We start from the raw sequence: 20162 nt of genomic DNA, 5'->3' as shown, positions 1-20162 counted from the left end.
AGAAAATTAAAAAAAATAAATCTAGTGCAGGCTTAGTGCACAGGGTTTTTTAAGCCTATGGTAGTGTACAGTAATGTCCTAGGCCTTCATATTTACTCGCTGCTCACTTACTGACTCACCCAGAGCAACTTCCAGTCCACTGAGCTCCATGCTTACGGTAAGTGCCCTAGACAGGTGTAGCATTTTTAATCTTTCATACCATACTGTCACTGTATCTTTTCTATGTGAGCTCTGTTTAGAGACACAAATACTTACCATTGTGTTGCAGCTGCCTACAGTGTTCAGCACGGCACCACACTGTACAGGTTTGTAGCCTGGAAGCACACCCTGTAGCCTGGGTGTGTAGCAGGCTATGCCATCTAGGTTTGTCCAAGTACACTCTATATTGTTTGCACAATGACGAAATTGCCTAATGATGCATTGCTCAGGACATGTCCTCATGGTTAAGCAACGGAGGACTGTGCATGAGAGTTTGTTTTGTTCCTCAGTCTGTCCTTGCAGTAATTATAGCTTAGTCCATCAGACAAGCTGCTTTTCTTGAGCAAAGAAAGAACTAGGAAAGAAAGAAGGCTTTGGAACCCTGAGGGGCAATGCTGAAAGAGGAGAAATATCCCAAGGAAGGGAAAGGTGTGTTGCAGAACAATGAAAACTATGCAGCTTCTGACAGTTGTTCTCAGGGAGCAGAGGGGGTGGAATGCAGCTCGGTGGACCTGGCTCTGAGGGCCCTCATCCTGCTGATTGAGGCGTATGGGGACTGCCAGTGCTGTCTCCCTGCAGAAGATGCCACAGGAGTTGCCTTTTCAAGCATGGGGACATTCGAAGGCCCTGGGCACTCAGCTCTGAGGCTGGCTGAGATCTCGGTAGCACTGCCTTGTGAAGGGGAGAGGCAAGCTGATGGGAGAAAGGAGGGCACAGAAGCACTCCTGATTGGACCGGTAATACCTAGACTGAAAAGTCTGTGTTTAAAGGGATAGTCACTTGGACTTCCTCTGCAATGTCCCCAGAAGGGCCTGTCCGAGTCAGCACGCATGAAGGGCCGCGGGGATTTCTAGACAGTGACCACTCCAGAGTGAGGCAGGAAGGCTGAGGAGACTGGGGCGCCCATTCATGGTGAGGCGGATGCTGCCAGTGCCCTAGAACCCAGGAGGAAGCACACAGGCCCCACAGAGAGTGGTTGGCAAGATTCATTTGGGGATTAGGATGCTGGCCAAATCGCTGAATTTGAGGATGGGATCCAAGCTCAACAGGAAAGGGGTGAAATACAAATTAGAAAAGCAGGGATTTGGAGCAGGGAGGGAGCCGGTGCTTGCATTTCCCACCAATGCTGGTTTAGGAAGAACTGACTCATGCTGGCCACCTGATGCTGGAGGGGATGTGGCATCACATTGGCTGCCAGGGAGCGGGATTGGCTACTCCAGGAACCAAAGAAGCGAGTCTCCGAAGAGATTGTCGTGGTGGAATCTCCCACTTACCCTTGTTCCTCTCATCTTTACCCTTGGATGCCTTGGGGCAAAGGACTTCTTCCGCCTATAAACAGAGTTTACACATGGGGCTTGGAACCTGGGCACACCAATCCCCAGCTAACAAAATCCCCAAATTGGGGAATTTGAGAGGGTCAAGCTTGGCCCAAGAACCCGCAGTCCTCCTTGGACTGCCAGTGCTGTCCAAGCACCGCACCGTGGCTCTGGGCAGAGCCCATGCTGTCTTAGGGCTGGGTGGTTTCAATGTCGACAACAATATCTATCACAGTGACGGCGACCTTCACCCCAACAGGACTCCTCTGTGTGAAACACTCAAGAGAGCCCCTACAACCAACCTGCCATGGGTCAGCTCCTGAAAACAGGGTCAGAAAAAGTCACTGTATCAGAATCGAGCTGTTCACAAAAAGCTGGAAAGGTTAGGAGCTTTGTCTATTCCAAGGGCAACAAATTGCTTTGACCCTGAAGACCCTGAAGGCAAGATGTTTAGCTCTCAAGACAACAGGGATCAGATTCAGAAGGACACTGCCCCTATAAGGCTCTTGTTTGTCTTGTTTTTAATTCCCACCCTCCGCCCCCAGACCTCAGTGGGTCCATCTGTGAAACAGGATTCAGCCCTTCCTGTCCACAAAATTAAGACAAGGCATCTTGTGTGTGTTAAGTTGAAACAAGATCTTAGCAAAAGAGTAATGATTTCTTTTTTAAAACATTTTTTACTGTATTAAAATGTACATAACATAAAATTACCATTTCAATCATGTGTAAGTTCAGTGGCATTAAGTACATTTACATTGTCATGTGGCTGTCAGAGGTGTTTGAACCAGAGAACCAGAGTGACTCCATCTTGAATGGGGGCTGGACAAAATGAGGCTGAGACCTGCTGGGCTGCATTCCCAGGAGGTTAGGCATTCTTAGTCACAGGATGAGATAGGAGGTTGGCTCGTTGGCTGCCAGGGAGGTAGATTGGTTACCCCAGGAACCAATGAGTTCAAGTCTCAGAGGAGGTTTCACCAGACACAGGTCCCGAAGCCCCTGCTGATAAAACATGATGCAGTAAAGAAGCTGCCGAAACCTACCAAAACCAAGATGGCGACAAAAGCAACCTCTGCAGGTCCTCACTGCTTATTATACGCTAATTATAATGCATTAGCATGCCAAAAGACACTCCCACTAGTGCCATGACACCTTACAAATGCCATGACAATGTCCGGAAGTCACTCAATATGATTTAAAAAGGGGAGGAACCCTCAGTTCCGGGAACTCCCCATCCTTTCCCGAAAACTCATGAATAATAACTCTTTGCTTATCACATAACCGAGAAATAATGATAAGTGTACTTAACCAAGCCGTCCTACGGAGCAGCCACCCTTCTATTCCTACACTTTTCTTAATAAACTTGTTTTCTTTTACTCTGTGCGCTCGCTCTTGAATTTCTTCCTTCATGAAGCCAAGAACCCATGTGGCCTCCCGGGCTGAACCCCAGTTTCGCGGGTTGTCCTATTGACACAGTCATCACCCCCATCTATTTCCAGAACTTTTTCATCATCCCTGAAACACTCTGCATGAATTAAACACTAACCTCGTCTTCACCCTTCCCCTCAACCCCTGGCAACCACCATCCTCCTTTCTATCGCCATGAATCTGACTATCCAGGTACCTCGCGTAAGTGGAACCTTACAATATTTGTCCCTTGTGACTGTTTTATTCACCTAATGTTTTAAGGTTTATCTGTGTTGTGGCACGTGTCAGAATTCCCTTCCTTTTCAAGGCTGAATAATACCCTATTGAATGAATAGATCACATTTTTCCTGTCCACCCCTCTGTTGATAGACTCCTGGGTTGCTTTCACTCCTTGGCTATTGTGAATAATGCTGCTATGAATATGAGTATGCAAATACCGGTCTGAGTTCCCTCTTTCAGTACTTTTGGGTATATATCCAGAAATGGATTTGCTGGATCATAGGGTAAATCTGTGTTTAATTTTTGGAGGAATAGCCATCCTGTTTTCCACAGTAACTGTACCATTTTACGTTCCCACAAAATTACTTTTTTAATTTGCCTCCCCCAACTAGATAGAACATAGAGAAGTTACTTTTTCATTTCTAAATCCCCAGCACCAGGTACAGTGTCTAGTTCATAATAGAACTCCATAGAGAACTGTGGAAAAAGGAGTCCAATTTAATTTCCGTGGCTTCCTCATCTGGTATCTCAGAAAGTGGGCAATGAAAAAGGGCTGAGGGAACTAATGAGTTCATGAATGAATGCAGTTACCATTGCATTTTCCTTGGCCTATGACTGAGGACAGACATTTCTGTAAATAATCTATTTAGTTAAATGTAGACCCCTGGCCACTTTTGTTCATCCAGAAGTTTCCCTTTAATGCTACTTCAAAGATATTGCTTTCTGTAAATCAGATCATATCTGTGATGAGAATGACATAGGGATGTGTCCTGGATGCTCTCCATCCCCCGCCCCACAGCCTAATTTATAACACGCATTTTATTCAGGACCACGTTGGGGTATGCTGGATATATAGGATCTCTTCCAGAACACAGGATAATGGGGCTCCTTTCTGGGGATGGTCTGGTTCCATTGTCAGATTATAGGTGTGTCCTCTATATGACACTGGTCAGGAACTGGTCTCACTATTCAACCACTGGTCAAAAGATTGGTTCAAGATCAACTCTTTGAAATGCCAAAGTGTTACTTTGGCAAATGCTTTTTTGATATTTCTCAACTAATTTATCTTGAAAAGTTCACCAAGAAGTTGAATTGCCTAAACTTATACATTGCATGGGCACGGAGGTGCAATTTTTAGGGCTGTGGTGGGCATCAGCAATGCCTGCTTCCAATACATTGTAGCTATGCTCAGTGACATGGGCCTTGCAGGGCTGACTTCTTTTGTCCAAGCTTTGAAGCCGATCTAAAATTCTTTTCTGAAAGGAAAATGTTTTCTTTGCTAAAAAGTCACCATCAACTGCAGCAGAGGCAGCTGTTGGGGTCTCACGATTTGCGGAAGCACATGCCAGCCTTGTGCTGTCCTGTGCTTGTTCACAGTATATGGCTCTGGCCTCATTCAGCATCAGCGAGTAGCTATTCCTCGGGTGCTGGAGTTGGATTTAACCCTGGCTTTCAGCTGGTCAGTCCTCACCAGGAGCTTCAAAAGAAGTAGTACTCTGGCGAATAGTGTGAGGACATTCGATCATACATGAGCTTGGCTGCCTGCAACTAAACCCAGACCACAACAGTTTATCCAAATAGGGTTAACCAACCAAGAACAACGTGTACCCAAATGATACCAGTGTCTCATGATCCTTCCCTCATACACTGGATGATTTCTTAATTCAAGGTCAAACAAAAACAAAAGCATACTTGAACTATTCTTATCCATCTTTGAAACTGCCACTCTTTGAAGTGGTCAGCTGAACAGCTGGATATATGGTCTGGAGCTGGGAGAAGACTGCCTCAGTCCATTCCTGCTGCTATGACAAAATACCTTAGGCTTGGTCATTTAGAAATAATAGATGTTTATTTCTCACAGTTCTGGTGGCTGGGAAGTCCAAGGTCAAGGTGCTGACAGAGTCAGTGTCTGGTAAGCTCTCTGGTTCCAAGATGGCACCTTGCTGCTGCATCCTCTGAAGAGGACAAATGCTGTGTTCTCATATGGCAGAAGAAATGCAGGGAAAGAGGGCCAGGAAGCTCTCTTGAGCCTCTTTAGTAAGGGCATTAATTCCATTCATGAAGGGAGAACCCTCACGACTTTGGCCCTTAACCCAAAAGGCCCACCTCTTAATACCATCACAAAGAGGTAAGTTTCACCACGAACTTTGGAAGGACATAAACATTCAAAGCATGGCACAGGGTCTGGGCTAGGGGATGTCTCCATAAAGTGGATACGTGTCCACTCCCAAAAGAAAGGGGTGAGATGAGGAATGCGAAGTTGAGAAGGGAAGGGTTTGAGATCATCACTGCATTGAGAGAAAGGGGAGTTGAGCAGAGGAGCGTAGTGGCAATGGTGGGCATGGCAATGGCTCAGGCGAAGAAGGTGATTGCAGATTTTCCTGTTGCACGCTTGGGTCCAGCGGTGTTTGGAACGCAAACACATGCTCCGTGAGAGTAGAGAGTTGAGTTTGCCTAGGCCCGTAGTTCTGCCTGACAACTGCAGTGAAAAGCCATAGGGGAGCGTGCTGAGCATAGAGGCAAGAGTGTTTTCAGAGTGATGGAGGCTGGAACGTAAGCTGGATGGGGGGGCGCGCAGTGAAGAGAGGCTGGTGGGTTGGGAGATGCAGTCTGAGAGGTCTTCTCAGGTAGGAGCATTTGGACAAGCGTGCTGGGAGGACAGGAAGCCATGCTCAGAGGTCGATGTTCAAGTTTTGGAAGGTGGAACAGCTAGGGGTGATGACAAGGTCTAGGGTGTGACTTTGAGAGTGGACAGTTGGGGCAGCATAGCGCAGAAGATCACTGAGGGAGTAAATGGAGGAGCCTAGACCCCACGGTGGGGATGGGAGTTGTCTATATGTGTATGTGTTAGGGGTCAAGTTTGGCTGCATGTAACAGACAGCCCAAATAGCAACAGCCCAAATGAGACAAGAGTATAATTTCTTCTGACATAGCAAAAAAGTGCAGAAGCAGACAGCTCAGGTCTGGCATGGTGACTCCAAGATGTCAGCAGCAACCCAGAGTTCATTGATCTTTTTGCTTCCCAGGGGTATGACACTCTTTCTTCCTCATGCTTACCAGATGGCTGCTGGAATTCCAGCAATCACATGCAAATTCTATGAAGGAGCAAAGAGGAAGAGACACGGTGAAAAGGAGGTGTACAGCCCCAGAAGGAAGCTCCTCAAATGAACTCTCCTAGAACTCTAGCTAGTAGCTTCTTCTATTGCAGTGGCCAGAACTGTGACAAGTGACCATCGTTAGGGGAAAAGAGAGGCTGAGAAATGTAGAATTTTGTTGCCACCTTACATTTTCAAAGCATTCCTTTCATAAGTACAGAATGCTCAGAGAAGAGGCAGAAGATCTAGGCTATGGGGCAGCAGCTCCTAAGGGCAAATGGGAAGGTCTCAAGACTGAGGAGTGTTGAGATTCACTCAGTGTGGTTGGCAAAATATTAAGGGAAATACTAGGGAGAGTTGTAAGATTATAGTCTCAAGCCTTTTGGAAGGCTGAAAGGTTTTAATGGGACAGGATGAAGGCAGCCTGTTCTTATCTTAGAGCATTAGGTCATAGGGTGAAGATCTGGGAAAATAGAAGCTTCCGCAGTTAAGTCTGTTTACCCCATGTTCCTTTGTCTCTACTTTAACTATTTGTTTACTGAAGTAAACTTTGTGTTGGACGGTCCTCTCAGGGGGAGGTCGAAGGGGGATTACCTGTTAATGGTGTTTGTTCTGGGCTTGGGAACCAAAACCTTTTATCATTCATAAAACCACTCTTTTAACCATGTTAATTATCCACAAGCATGTTAACTTAGAACCCCTGTCATTAATTCTATACTGAATACGTGTGAGGAAGAACAGCTAGTGAGGGGTCAGTTAGCTGCAATCGCCCTCTGAGAGCAGCTGACGACCTCCCTAACCCACTTGTGCACTTTACTCTATGTGTAAGTGTGTTTTATTTATCCCTTGCGGAGTCGAGGTTTGCAGGACAGACCCCTGCAAGTGGTTATAGACATCTCGGAGGAGGGTCGGGACTTGGGTAGGGGAAGGCAGTGCATCGTATTGTGGAGGAAATGCTATGAAAGAGAAAGTTGAAGGCGTGGACACTTAAACTTTTACTATGACTGGTGAACACAAGGATGAAGGGCAAAGGGAATTCAGATTCATAGTGGCCAGATTAAGACCTTTAGTGGCTCTGTCTCCCAGCCCCACATTCCCACTTCCAGGTTCTGCTTTTTACTGAAGCTCCAAGTCTGCAACCTTCATTCTCTGACTGCCTTACATTTTCTTAGGCTTCCTGCTAGCTTCTGCCAAAAGAGGCCCTGGCAGGAGATCAGATGGCAGGGGGCAGAAGTAAGGATTCCATGCAACAGGTGCTGGAAGTTGCTGGTGTGACAATGAAAACTGGGCCCTGGACAAGGAGGCACTGCTTTAGTAGATCCAGAGTCAACCATGACAACTGTGACAGTGTCTTTAATAGTGTAGCAGTAGGCACAGGCCCCTGGTGCTGGAATCCAATCCAGGCACAGGAGCAGCATGTAGCCACCGAACACCATCTTGCCTTCATCACTTCTCAGTTCTTCCTTCTCCCTCTCACTCTCCCAGCTACCCGTGGAGATGTTTAACCTTTTTATCTGTAGCTATGTGCTTAGGAACTAAAGGAAAGGCAGCTTACTGCATGACTCAGCTTTCAGTTTAATTTTTCTTTTGGTAGGGTGAATTGGGGTCCCAGGATTTTTTTCGTTTGTTTTGTTTTTTTGGGACAGAGTTTTGCTCTTGTTGTCCAGACTGGAGTGCAGTGGTGTGATCTCGGCTCATTGCAACCTTCACCTTTCCGGTTCAAGTGATTCTCCTGCCTCAGTCTCCTGAGTAGATGGGATTACAGGCGTGTGCCACCACGCCCGGCTAATTTTTGTCTTTTTAGTAAAGACAGCGTTTCACCATGTTGGCCAGGCTGGTCTTGAACTCTTGACCTTGTGATCTACTTGCTTCAGCCTCCCAAAGTGCTGGGATTACAGGCATGAGACACCGTGCTCAGCCGGGGTCCCAGGTTTTTATTTTCCTTTAGTAGTATCTTTCCTCAACATGCAATTTCATATAAAAAGAACAATAAACCTTAACAAAATTTGGTGTGTATTTTTCCAGACTTTTCTCTTTGATTTTATGTACATTTATCTGAATCCATACAGATTATGTCATATGTGTATGTTTATATATATATTATCCTTTTGTGTGCATCATTCTGCAATCTGATTTTTTAAAAAATTTGGTAACTGATCTTGGAGATCTGTGCCTGTTGTTACATCTATGAGATTTTTGTATTTCTTTTAATTAATGGTGTTCAAGTAGCCATTTATGTAATGATGAACATTCAGGTTTTTGCAATTTTTTGCTCTTAATAAGTTGCCCTGGTGAACAAACATTCTTGTACATGTGCCAGAGTTTCTCTGGAGTAATTAACCAGCGTGGAATTACAGAGTTGTAGAATGTGCTTGTTTTCAGTTTTACTAAAACTAGATCTCTAGTTTTACCGTTTGCCCAGTTGTTCCTCAAAGTGGCCATGCCAATTTATACTCCCACTCAGGGGCAGGAGAGTGTCCTAATTCTTGATTTTTCTAAGCCATTTAATTTTGGTTAGTTGGGAAATAAAATAGTATCTTGCTGTTTTAGTTTTCATGTCCCTATGGACTAATTTTAGCATTTGAGCATCATCTGATAGATTGGTGATGACTACTTCAGGCTGACTTGTCCTTGTGAGGTGGTGTTGCCCATATTCCATGGTTTTTAGTGGCAGGCCTTGGAGATAGCTCTTTTTGACAAAAGGATTCACTAAGAAGCTTACTGTGATATCTTTTTAAAAATTAAAGTAATATTTTTTGAGTAGATAGTAGGTATAGGTGTATATGTTTGGGAAATTTATGTACATGAACATTTTTGATATGGCCATACAATGCATAATAATCTCATCAGGGTAAATGGGGTATCCATCACCGCAATCACCAGCATTTTTTGTGCTGCCAGAAAATGCTGCTGAGCTGTCAGTTGTCTGAAGCTGTTGGCCTGGACAAGGGCAAGGGGGAGAAACAAATCCCCAGGCTTGCCCAAGAGCAGGAGCTGTGCAGATGCCCCAGAATTGCAGGTGCCAAGCAGTGAGTGGCAAGCCTCTGTGGGGGGCCACCGTTTGCCCTTGGGGTTCCTTATATTTCGGAGAAGCTGGACAGTGTTCTAGATTCCTTCAGATGATATGTAGTCCTGTGATTAATTTAAACTTTGAGGCTTCAATCAGCATCCAGTGGGGAACTATTTCTGCTTTGAGAAAACGGAAAAGAGCAGGACAGGGAAGGGAGGGGAAATCTGAGATCAGTTATGGTTACACTTCAGCTAACTGTTTCATTTTGTTTTCTACAAGATGCTACTCAGCAAGCTAAAGGAGTCACTTTCCCTGCAGATCTGTTATGTTCTGGCAGGAAAGGATCAACTCATTCTGTTTCTGGGAGACTCACATTTAAGTCCAGGCTTTGGGACTTTGTGCCCTGCTTTCCTAACCTGTAATACTGAGTCCTGCCTCCCTCGGGGCGGGGGAATCCTGCTGTTAGTCAGAAGCACCAAGTCAGAAATCAGGACCACAAATTTTAGCCTTCGCTGCAACAGGAACTCTCTGGGTACCTCAAGCGATTTTTCCTTAAGCTCTCTCTTCCTCAGTTTTTCAATCTGTAAGGGGGCGTGAGCATGCCTGCTGCCTTGGCTCCTGTGGGATTGAAGACGACAGCAGGTGTGAGGGGTTTGGATAAACGCCGCGGATATAGCCATCAGGTGCAAGCTCAGGTGTGCAGGAGAGTGGACTGGGAGTCTTTCCAGTCACAAACAACTAAAACCTGACCTTAGAAGTAAATAGTATATGCATTTTGGGATTGGCCAAAATGCTTGGCCTGGGCGATTTCAGGCCTGTCTTCCCGGGAAACTGGGCAGCAGGCTGAGAAAGGATTTTCAAAATGAGTACAAGCTCTGAAGACCAGCCCCGCGGCCTCCGGCTCTTCCAGGGTCGCACGGCTCCGGTCGGCTCCCGCGCGCCACCTGGTGCCGCGTCCCCGGCACTGCCCAGAAACCACGTGTAAGAAAGTGCTTACAACCTAACTACGCACTGCGGTTTCCACCCATCCTGACCAGTAGGGAAGGAGGAGGCGGGGCGGAAGAAAGAGAGGGCCCAATCACCTCCCGCCTTCCGAGGGAAAGGCGGGGCTTGAGGTTTACCACGTTGGGTTTGTCCGCAGCGCTAATTACTTTTTCCAAGGGCTGGAGGGTTTCGCTCTGGCGCCGCCGCCTTGCGCGCTCCTGCTCCGCCGCCACGGCCCGGGGGGCTGCCGGTCCCCGGTACCATGTTTGACGGCGCCCTGCTGCCTCCGCTCGTCCTGCCGGTGCTGCTGCTGCTGGTTTGGGGACTGGACCCGAGCACAGGTAGCGCCCCTCCCACGGCCCCCTTCCCCCCCCGCGTCCAGCGGCTGCCTCCCCTCTGCGCGCTCGTGGAGTCCTGGCGGCCCCGGGGCGGCGGCGGGACCGCTGACGGCGCACGGGCGGAGGAGGCGCGGGCCGCGGCCGCAGGACGGGACTCGGGTGGTTCCGTGGTAGGCGCGCCGCCGCCGCCGGGTCTCCGCTGGCCGAGTCGCGGCGCCGTCCCGGGAGGTGCTCGGGCGGCTGCGCCGGGAACCCTCCCCGGGTGGCGCGGTCCTGCGCGGAGGTGCCGGGCGAGGGAAGGGAAGGCAGCGCCCGCCCCGGGTCGCCCTGTCCCCGCGCTGGCGCGGCGGGAGGCCGGCGGGAGGGCCGGCGGGAGGGCGGGCCCCGCGGAGCTGACGCGTCTCCTCTCTCCCCGCAGCTGTCGGCGACGCGGCGGCCGACGTGGAGGTGGTACTCCCGCGGCGGGTGCGCCCCGACGACGTGCACCTGCCGCCGCTGCCCGCAGCCCCCGGGCCCCGACGGCGGCGGCGCCCCCGCACGCCCCCCGCCGCCCCGCGCGCCCGGCCCGGAGAGCGCGCCCTGCTGCTGCACCTGCCGGCCTTCGGGCGCGACCTGTACCTGCAGCTGCGCCGCGACCTGCGCTTCCTGTCCCGAGGCTTCGAGGTGGAGGAGGCGGGCGCGGCCGGGCGCCGCGGCCGCCCCGCGGAGCTGTGCTTCTACTCGGGCAGTGTGCTCGGCCACCCTGGCTCCCTCGTCTCGCTCAGCGCCTGCGGCGCCGCCGGCGGCCTGGTACTGCCCGCGCCCCCTCCGCGTCAGCCCGTCGGGTCTGTTGCGGTGCAGGGTGGTCGCCGTGGAGGGTGGGGGTGGGGCGCCTCTGCGGGAAGTCCAGCCTCCAGGGGAACCCGAGAGAACCCCCTGCCTTTCCACCTCTCCCCATCCCCCACCCCTACCTTCAGGACCCTCTATAGGCAAAGAGGGTGGAAGGGGTAGCCTCCGAGTCCAGCGCCTCTGTAGCCCGTGGACCCCGCGTGAAGCTGGGGCTGCGTGGGGTCTACGCCGCCCGCCCAAAGGGAACGCGGATCTAGCAGGGATGATACTGTCAGGGCCCTGAACACAGGCGCCTTGGCCCCAGTGCGGAGTGAACACGGTATCTGCACCGCTGTGTAAGCGTGTATGTCACGGGAGTACCTACGTGCATATAGATGTTCTGTTCTTGGACATGGAGGTGGGGGAGTGCGCATTCACCTCCCTCCCTTTTGAGTGTTCCTTCTGTACCTGGAACAGGAAGTTGGGAGAAGTGCCCACACAGGCCACGGCTAACCCCACTCTTACTGAAACGTAAGAAACAGGAGAGGAAGGGTTTTTGTCCTTGTTTCCTTATACTATTAGAAGGCATTTGTCTGGTGCTCACCCCCAACCTGGCCTGAGGGATGCTTACATTGGTAATAAGCCCTGTTCCTGCCCCCAGAAGCTCCCTCATTGTGGCATTAACTTCTCCGTGTCCCCAAGTCCCTACCCTGTGGCATTTGAGGCACCTGTGACAGGTGCTCCTGGGGGCAAGGGAGTTCGTGTGTGCACTTGCCCTGCCTGTGCACACACTTGATCATGTGGCTGCACTGGTGCCCGTAGGAGCACTCAGCGCCCCCGAAAGCAGCACACGTGGTCGGCAGATGGGCTGCCCCCAACAAAGCTTGGTATGGACCCAGAGCATGAACAGCAGGGGTTTTTTTCTGTCTTCTGTCATGACTGGCCTCTGGGGAGGCAGTTTCTGATATTAGTTTATGTCTGTCCTTCCCAGGCACAGGAAACTGCTCCCTCCACCTTTTCTTGTGCCACTAGCTAGAATTCCTCAGCCCTTACCCTCAGGGTCTGTGGCAAGACCCGGAGAATCCAGGAAGCCAGAAGGCCTGGGGGTGCAAGGTCTTATGTAAAACCTCTCCTTTCTTCCCAGTGCTGCGGGTAACTGGGCGGTTTCCTAGATCAGCCTGGCTTTCCTTTCAGGAATGTTCTGAGTTCTGATTAGGGTATGGTCTGGTTTTGCTCAGCTGGGAAAAATAGGCAGCTTTGGTGAAACAAGGAAAGTGATATACAGATCTTGGAGGGGGCCTGGTAGGAGGGAATGTTGACCACAGGCTGGGAGGCTGGAGTGGGAGTGAGAAAGGCTCAGATCACTGTAGGGCTTGGGTCAAGGCTGTATCATGTTCTGGGAGGGACTGGAAGGCCCACATCATTTTTCCTGTTTTTGCCAAAGTGTTTAAAGTCTAGGTCACATCATTGTACTGTACATGGAAACATCTGAATCCCATTTGCTGCGGTTTAGTGAGTTTCTGTAGAGGTCAGAGTTTATACTTCTTGGTGTAAAGTTTCCAGCAAGGAGCTATCTGTAAAGGAGCCGAGGGTGAAAATCTGGATAACATTGATTTAAAATCCTCGCAGAGTGAGGGCTGGGCCCTCAGAGATGGCATCTCAGCCAGCTTCTCAGCAAGACTGTCCTTCCCTTCAGCACCATGTGAGGGTGCTGTGCTTTACATAAAGGAACCTGGCCAACAGGCTGAGTTCAGTGTGTGCCAGTGGCGGGTGTACCTCTAAGACTTCGGCTTTTAAATTCCTGCTTTAGCAGACACTCTGTTGTTTAGTCCACCTCGTTCATCCTGTTCGTGTGAGCTGGACATTGGACACTTCCCCCTCAGAAAATGTTGAAGGCAGGAGGGAAGAGACAATGGCGTGACTGGGAAGTGAACCCCTTGGTTGCAAGGTGGTCCTGAAAGCGTAGATAAAAAGCAGCAGGAATCTGGGCTAGCCACGTTTGCATCGCAGACTAGCTTTGACTTGGGTTCTCAGTTCAGGCGGCTGGGGATGCTGTGTGTCTCTCTCGGCCGTGGTGAAGCTCTGTGAAGTGGAGATGAAGAGGGGGGTGTGTGTATTTTCCATGACAGGCTCGGCTATAAGGTGTGGGAAGGAGTGATGTCAAAGTAAATGATCTTTGGTGGCCATGGATGGGGGGTGTTTCAAAGTGTCCTTGTATCCAAAAACGAGGAGCAAGAGTCGGCAAACTTAAGGACCAGATAATATTTTAGGCTTTGTGGGCCACATAGCCTTTTTTGCGGCCGCTCAAAGCTGCCCTTTTAGTGTGAAAGCAGCTACAGCCATGGATGTACAAGCAAATGGCTGTGGCTGCGTTCAACAAAACTTCATTCCGGATGTTGAATATCATGTCAATTGCTGGTAAGTCCTACTGTACCTAACATTTCCAAAAGGCCTCAGCAGAGAGTGTGGAGTGCCTGAGCTGGGGACACACAGGCTCTGTTCCATGTTGCGTGGAATCTGTGCTGTTTGTCTCCAGAGATGTTTGCTATCTGTTTAAAGGAGATGCATTATTAGAATAGATCATTCCCTAGCTGTTTAGGGGCCATGGAGAGTAAAACACCTGTTCCATTTTTGCTGCTTCTCCTTTTGACAGCAGGCAGAGGCATGGGCCTGTGGCATTCCTTTCACGGTGTCTTATCTGGGCCAGCTGTGCTTTTTGGATCTTCAGAGACCAGAGACTTAAGTATGAATTGTCTTCTGTTTATGCTTCTTCATTGTATTTACATTTCCAAGAGTCTTTAAACAGAGCGTAGGTTTTTTGGAAGTGTTTCTGTGAGTGTATCATTTCAAAGCAATGAACTCTAGGCGTATGAGGAAGGCCTTTCCACTCCTAATGAATTTATGTAAGTTTGGATCAGCTGTCTCTGACCAGGACCGGATTATGGAAGGCCAGTGGAATTGGAATCAGGCTGAACTTCATAGGTAGAGAGGAGAGCAGAGCGGGCACTTCAAGGACAGCATGAGCCTCAGGCTCTGAAAAGAATCTGTGTGGCTTGTTCAAAGTGAGTGGACTTGTTTTAGGAAGAATGAATGAGAGGAGGGGAGGGCTGGAGGCCCTTGCTGTCCGGTGTGGTCTGCGGAGCAGCGGCCATCCTTCCTTGGATGACACTCACAAAGCTTGGGAAGGCCACCCACTGGAATGTGTCCACCCCTTCTCGGCCAAGGCTGTGGCCTGCCAGGAGCAGTGTGAGACGGGGGGACCACCAAGGCGCTCTGGGCTGCAGATGACTAAGTCATAACTGCTTTCCAGCCTACCTTGAAGGACTGTGAGAAGGTCAGGGATCCTCCTATCATGGTTTCTCTGTTGTCATAGCCACATGCTGTAAGACTCTTATTTGGAGTCACTGGGGTCAACCTGGGGGCCCCACCCACCCCTCGCTCTGGCTCGTCAGCCTGACGGCAGACCTTGTGTCCATGTGGGTAGCAGATCATTTGTGGCACATGGGACATTGATAATTCTGTACGGCTGTCCCAGTCCACTTGAGACTTAGAGAATGCTCACCTCTCTTTTATAGGGGAACTAGTATAGTCCAGATAAGAATAGATGGGGCTGGGCTCAGCCAGCTGATGAGTAGGCTGCTTAGGTTAGAAGCGTTGCGGACCCTGTTTTTAAGAGGGCAGCCTGCATTTGCATGATTCCTGTGATGAAGAAGCAGGTTTGGGATATCGCCACCTCTCTCTTTAGAAAAGAGTTGTCAAGCCCTCTTTGATTGATTGATTGATTTACAAAATCGCTCTGCTTTATAAGGCAGCCTCACTCGATGGAGAACAGCTGAGTAGGAATTGGTCTTGGCAAAATTTACTTGGCGTGGAGACCCTTGGGAAGGGGCTGCATTATACTACATCATTATATTGAGACAGATCTGAGGAAGGTCTAGTAGTCGTAAGTGATGACTTGGTATTGTTAATTGATCCTGTGCAGCATAAATGTATTTGGAGAATACAAAGCACATATTTAGAAGTTTGTAGAAAGGAACGATGGAGTGGATGCTAAGTGGCATTTTGGCAGGAGAAAAAGAAGGGCAAAGACAGTTTCCTGAAGTTTGGAGGCTCGGAAGTATTGGAGGGAAGAGCTCAGAAAGTTCGAAGGCATCTGGCTGCCACCTCTGGAATGACATTCCTGTGGCCTCACGATGGCTTGTCTTCGTTCCCCTTTGTCCTCTCCAGCCTGCTTACTCTTGGGTTCCTCCTGATGGCCCAGGGCTTCCTCCAGCTGCAGCTCTCCAGGGCTGGGCTGACTCCTCTTAGGGTGCCAGGCACTGACTGCTGCCGCATCAAGCCGCCCACGAGCATCGTCTGGGACACACACTAGATGTCCCCACTTTGAACTTTTGTTTAGTTGACAACATTAAGAAACGTGAAAAAGCGGTACAAGATGCGACAGTGAACTGAAGCCGTCGTCTTTGACTGACTGCATTCTCGAAGCTTACTTCCTGAACTCTGAAGTACTGTGGCGGCCTGATCCTGGGTGTGTGTGACAGGGACGGCCTGATCCTGGGTGTGTGTGACAGGGACGGCCTGATCCTGGGTGTGTGTGACAGGGGCGGCCTGATCCTGGGTATGTGTGACAGGGGCGGCCTGATCCTGGGTGTGTGTGACATGGGAAGACATTGTTTGCGGCCAGTACATCTGAGGGAACCATGTGGAGTCATTGGTTAACTTTTCCCTGGGCATGCTTCTGTGGACAGGTCCCCAGATACATGGTCACACTCTTGCTCCTTAGGAAATGAAACTATATGGCCATTTGGGGCTGTATCTTGAGACAGCCATGCAGGGGTAAATAACATGGGCTTGCAAGACTGTTGGTAGAATGGAAGGAGATAGTCTGTGAAATCATTTAGTGAGAGCCTGGCACATTAAGGCATTAAAAAGAGGCTCCCCCTCCTGCCCCCGCAGGCTGTTCGCAGACCTTTCCAGTTATCCATCAGCTGATCAGTCATCGTTCTTCCCTGAATGAGCAGATCATTATCACACACCTGTCGTGTGCAGGGTGCTCTGGTAGGCACCCAGCAAGGCTCAGAGAGAAAGACAATGCAGGCCCTATCTGGGAAGAGGGTCCCAGCCTCGTGGAGGAAGGTGCCCTGGAGCCTGGATTGCGGCGGGGCTTGGGGGAGGGAGGAGGATAGGCTTCAGATGCCACGAAGGAGGAGTGACGGAAAAGGCACGGAGGCCCCATTGTCCTGAGATAAGGGACCCATGAGTGGGTTGGTGGGGGTGGTGGTTTTAAGAGATGGGGGTAAAGGAACTGAACTGGCAGGCATGTGAATTACATGGGGCAGGGCTCTGGGTGCCCACCGAAGGCATTTGGACTTGAGCCCAGTTTTCAACCTTGAGCTGGCATTAGGGTCTCCTGGAGGGCCCGTTAAACTGATTGCTGGGCCCCACCCAGAGTTTTTGATGTAGGAGGTCTGGGGTAGGCTGGGAGCTTGCATTTCTCACAAGTTCCCCAGGGGATGCTGATGCTGCTGTTCTGGGCGGGCACTCTGAGGGTCACTGGCTGAGAGGCAGTGGAGGATGGGTAGCTGGGGAACCCTGGGGATAGCAGATGGGGAGGACTTAAGAGGAACACTTACAGCAGGGAACTGACCAGGCTCAAGACTCAGACAGGCACAAGCCTGGGACAGAAAGGAAGGAAGAGCACACAAGAGGAACTCTGAAGGGCAGGCTGGCAGTCCTTTGTGTGGCTGGCCGACACTGTCTGGTGATCTGAAAGGGGTGATGCTGAAGTGAGGGACTCCTCACTACCGATGGGAGGCCGGCTTTGGGAAGAAAACCAGGCATCTGTGCCCAGGGACTCCACGTTCACAGAGGCGATGGCAAGACTGCAGAAGGGGACCTCTGGGTGGTTCCTCAGAAGGGGTGCAGGTTGGGAAGCCCTGCTTACCTGTGTCCGCAAGGGAGGCTCCTTCCACTGGAAGAAGTGCAGGCCCATGCAGAGTCAGAGGCAGGCAGGAAGATCTGCAGTCATAGGGTGGCTTTTCTTCTTGGAAGCAGGTTGGTCCCTAGAAAGCAAACTCACTGCCCCGTTGGCCCCATCCTCTCAACCCATTTTGACCTAGAGAAGGAGACCCAAGACCCACTCCCATTAACTGAGAAGCTGCAGACTCCTGAAGACAGGGAATTCCATTGCAGGCTTTGTGGAATCATGTGACTTTGCCCCTTCCCACAGAGGCATGCTTTGGAGCATATGCGACAGTTTCTCTGTTACCTTAACTGCATTTTCTAAGCCATGCCGAGAACTTGTGCTAACGTTAGGTGATAAAAACCTCTATGTCTTTCACACGCTTTCCACACTGCAGTGAGAGCTAGTCCTTTTTGTTGGGGGTGTGGTGTGGAGTGAACAATACCTGATTTATAACTCTGTCTTAACAGGACCCTTCAAAGCAAGTACCCACAACAAAGAGAGTTGAAAGGTAACTACTCACAACTGCTGAAATAACAAGTTATCACCTGATCCATTTTATTTGACCGACACTTTAGTACAGCATACCAAATCCTGTAAAACTTGAGATTTCTCTTTTAAGAGCACCATTTCACTGGGGGCTTTATTCTAGCCCTAAAACCAAGGGGCCTCAGGGCTGCTGATTGTGTCTGCCATAGGCATTTATTTCTAGATTGTCTCTTTGGAGGATGGTTGCAGGCCTCCTGTATCCAAGGCACAGGCTCAGTGCTGGTATTTCTTCCCCGTCAGTGGAACAGAAGAGGCCTTTGACAAGCCTTTCCCTTCTTCTCCCTTCTCCGCATAGATGGAGACTGCAGGAGTCACACAGATCCAAGAAGCCCTGCTCGGCTCTTGGGGCCACGGGGCAGTGGTGGTCTAGAAGCCAGGGCAGTGGGCATAGCTCCATAGTCAGAAGGCCCAGGTTCCAAGACCAAGGAGCTCTAGACATGGAATCCAGTGTCTCCAGTAGCTGGTTAAAAGCTAGCATGGCACCTCTCAACCCTGGCTACACATTGAATTTTCCTGGTCACCTTTGAGAAAATATCGGTGCCCGGCCTCACCCCAAGAGATTCTGATTCACTTGGCCTGGAGCAGGGGCTGAGGCATCAGGAGTTTTCAAAGCTCCCTAAATAATACTGATATGTTGCTGGGGGTGAGAAGCCCTGAGCAAGGAGGCTGCAGGCAGTCCATGTAGGTAACTGCTTTTTCCGTCGCTTTTCTGTTTTCTTTTTGAGTAACTTATGTGGCAGACATTGGCAAAAAACAGAAGGAATAATTCTGATCTTGCCTCTATGGAACAAACTGTTAGGTGGTGAAAATGTTTCACATGGGGTAGTGGGCTGGAATGTAAGCTTGCAGGCGGCTGCAGGGAAGGGGGCTTTATTCAGGGAAGAGAGGAGGTCAGGGAGAGAGGAGGAGGGCTGGTGGGTATTTTGGGGTGAGACTATGCAATTCACAGATGGTACATCTCAACAGGACATTTGACCACTGGTGACGTGCTGACAATGGTAGTGTTACAGACGCTTGAGGGAGTCTGGGTAGTGAGACAGGCCGGGAGGAGGAGGCAGGGTCCTTCCTCATGCTGGTTCCCAGGGTGAGGGCCCTGTACAGCCCATCCCTCCTGGGGCTAGTCCTGGCCACATCCCTGCTCGAGATGGGGCCGGAGAGGGCAAGTGGTGCCAGGTCGAGCACCCACTAGTCCATTTATCCATCTTTCCCCAGCATTGCTGTTTTCTTCCTGAAGTTTGTAGAAACCAGCACTTGGGGCCCCTGAGAAACTGTAAAGAAAAACCTCCCCTAAGGTGCTAGGGAGGCTTTGCATGTATATATGAGCGTGTATGTGTAGGATTTCTCACCAAGGTGAGATCTCCCTGTCTTTAAAAACTTGAATCATGTTAGAACTAACAGCTAACTGCTTTTTATGTGGGGGTTTGTGAATGCCAACACTAGACTGAACCAGTAATAACTGGCTTGGAAAGCGCTAGACCCCAGGGAGCTTTGACCCACAGCCAGGATGTTTCCAAATGAGGCCAGCCCCTCATTAGGGGGAAGCTCATCCCCTGGGAAGCAAGGGGTCCTCCCACGTGGGGCTCCATCGCACTCTCTGTGCCATCCGCTCCCCACTCTGTCTTGACTTAGAAAGTTCTCAGGTGGCCTGCGCTGAGGCTGCTTCATGCACAGCTGTGATGGAGCTCTGCACATCCCACTGTGGCCACCCTCTTCCATTCCTTCAGTTTCCTCAAAGTTTCCCAGGGAACAAACTCAGGTTTTCACTTCAAAGGAGAGGGAGGAAAGCTGTGCTCTCCTGCAGGTCATGCGGTGCCACTTTGAGACAGTTTTATTTGGGCAGTAAAATCTTTGAGTTGTTCTTGGCAAAAGTTCTAATGAAATGGAAACCTTGAAGTATGCTTAGAGCAGTAAGTATGGCCTCACTGTGTGTCTTGGGGACTCAGGGTTGTAGGCCATCTAAATTATTAGTTGATCTGATTTACTTTCCAGGAATCTTGGTACTGGTGCATCCTTTCAGAACATAGAGGGGGGCTATCTCATTTGGCTTAAGTGAGCTTTATACTTGAGACCTGAGGAGTTAGCGCGGCGTGTGGTGGTGGTGGGGGGGTGCTCCAAATGTGGTCCCTGTGTAATGTGGGAACTTCTTAGAAATGCACATTCTTGGGCTCCATCAGGACCTCCAGGTGATTTTGGTGCACGTTAGGGTTTGAGAACCAATGGTTTAGTATGTCATGGCTTTTTTTTTTTTTTTTTTTTTTT

General features: G+C 50.0%; 1 protein-coding gene across 1 annotated transcript in view; it reads left to right on the top strand.

Moving 5' to 3' along the window:
* Window positions 1–10435: 10435 nt before the first annotated feature.
* ADAMTS17 (ADAM metallopeptidase with thrombospondin type 1 motif 17) overlaps window positions 10436–20162 on the top strand; it is a 331102-nt gene continuing 321375 nt past the window's right edge. Inside the window, exons 1-2 of the mRNA XM_017518719.2 lie at window positions 10436–10588; window positions 11004–11374. Of these exons, the coding sequence (XP_017374208.1) occupies window positions 10510–10588; window positions 11004–11374 (450 nt within the window). The 5' untranslated portion in view covers window positions 10436–10509. The remainder of the gene's footprint in view (window positions 10589–11003; window positions 11375–20162) is intronic.

This window comes from Cebus imitator, unplaced genomic scaffold (genome assembly GCF_001604975.1).
Source record: "Cebus imitator isolate Cc_AM_T3 unplaced genomic scaffold, Cebus_imitator-1.0 Scaffold19, whole genome shotgun sequence".
NCBI classification, from domain to species: Eukaryota; Metazoa; Chordata; class Mammalia; order Primates; family Cebidae; genus Cebus; species Cebus imitator.
The sequence above is the reverse complement of the archived record's forward strand: the minus strand, read 5'-3'. Positions and strand labels throughout refer to the sequence as shown.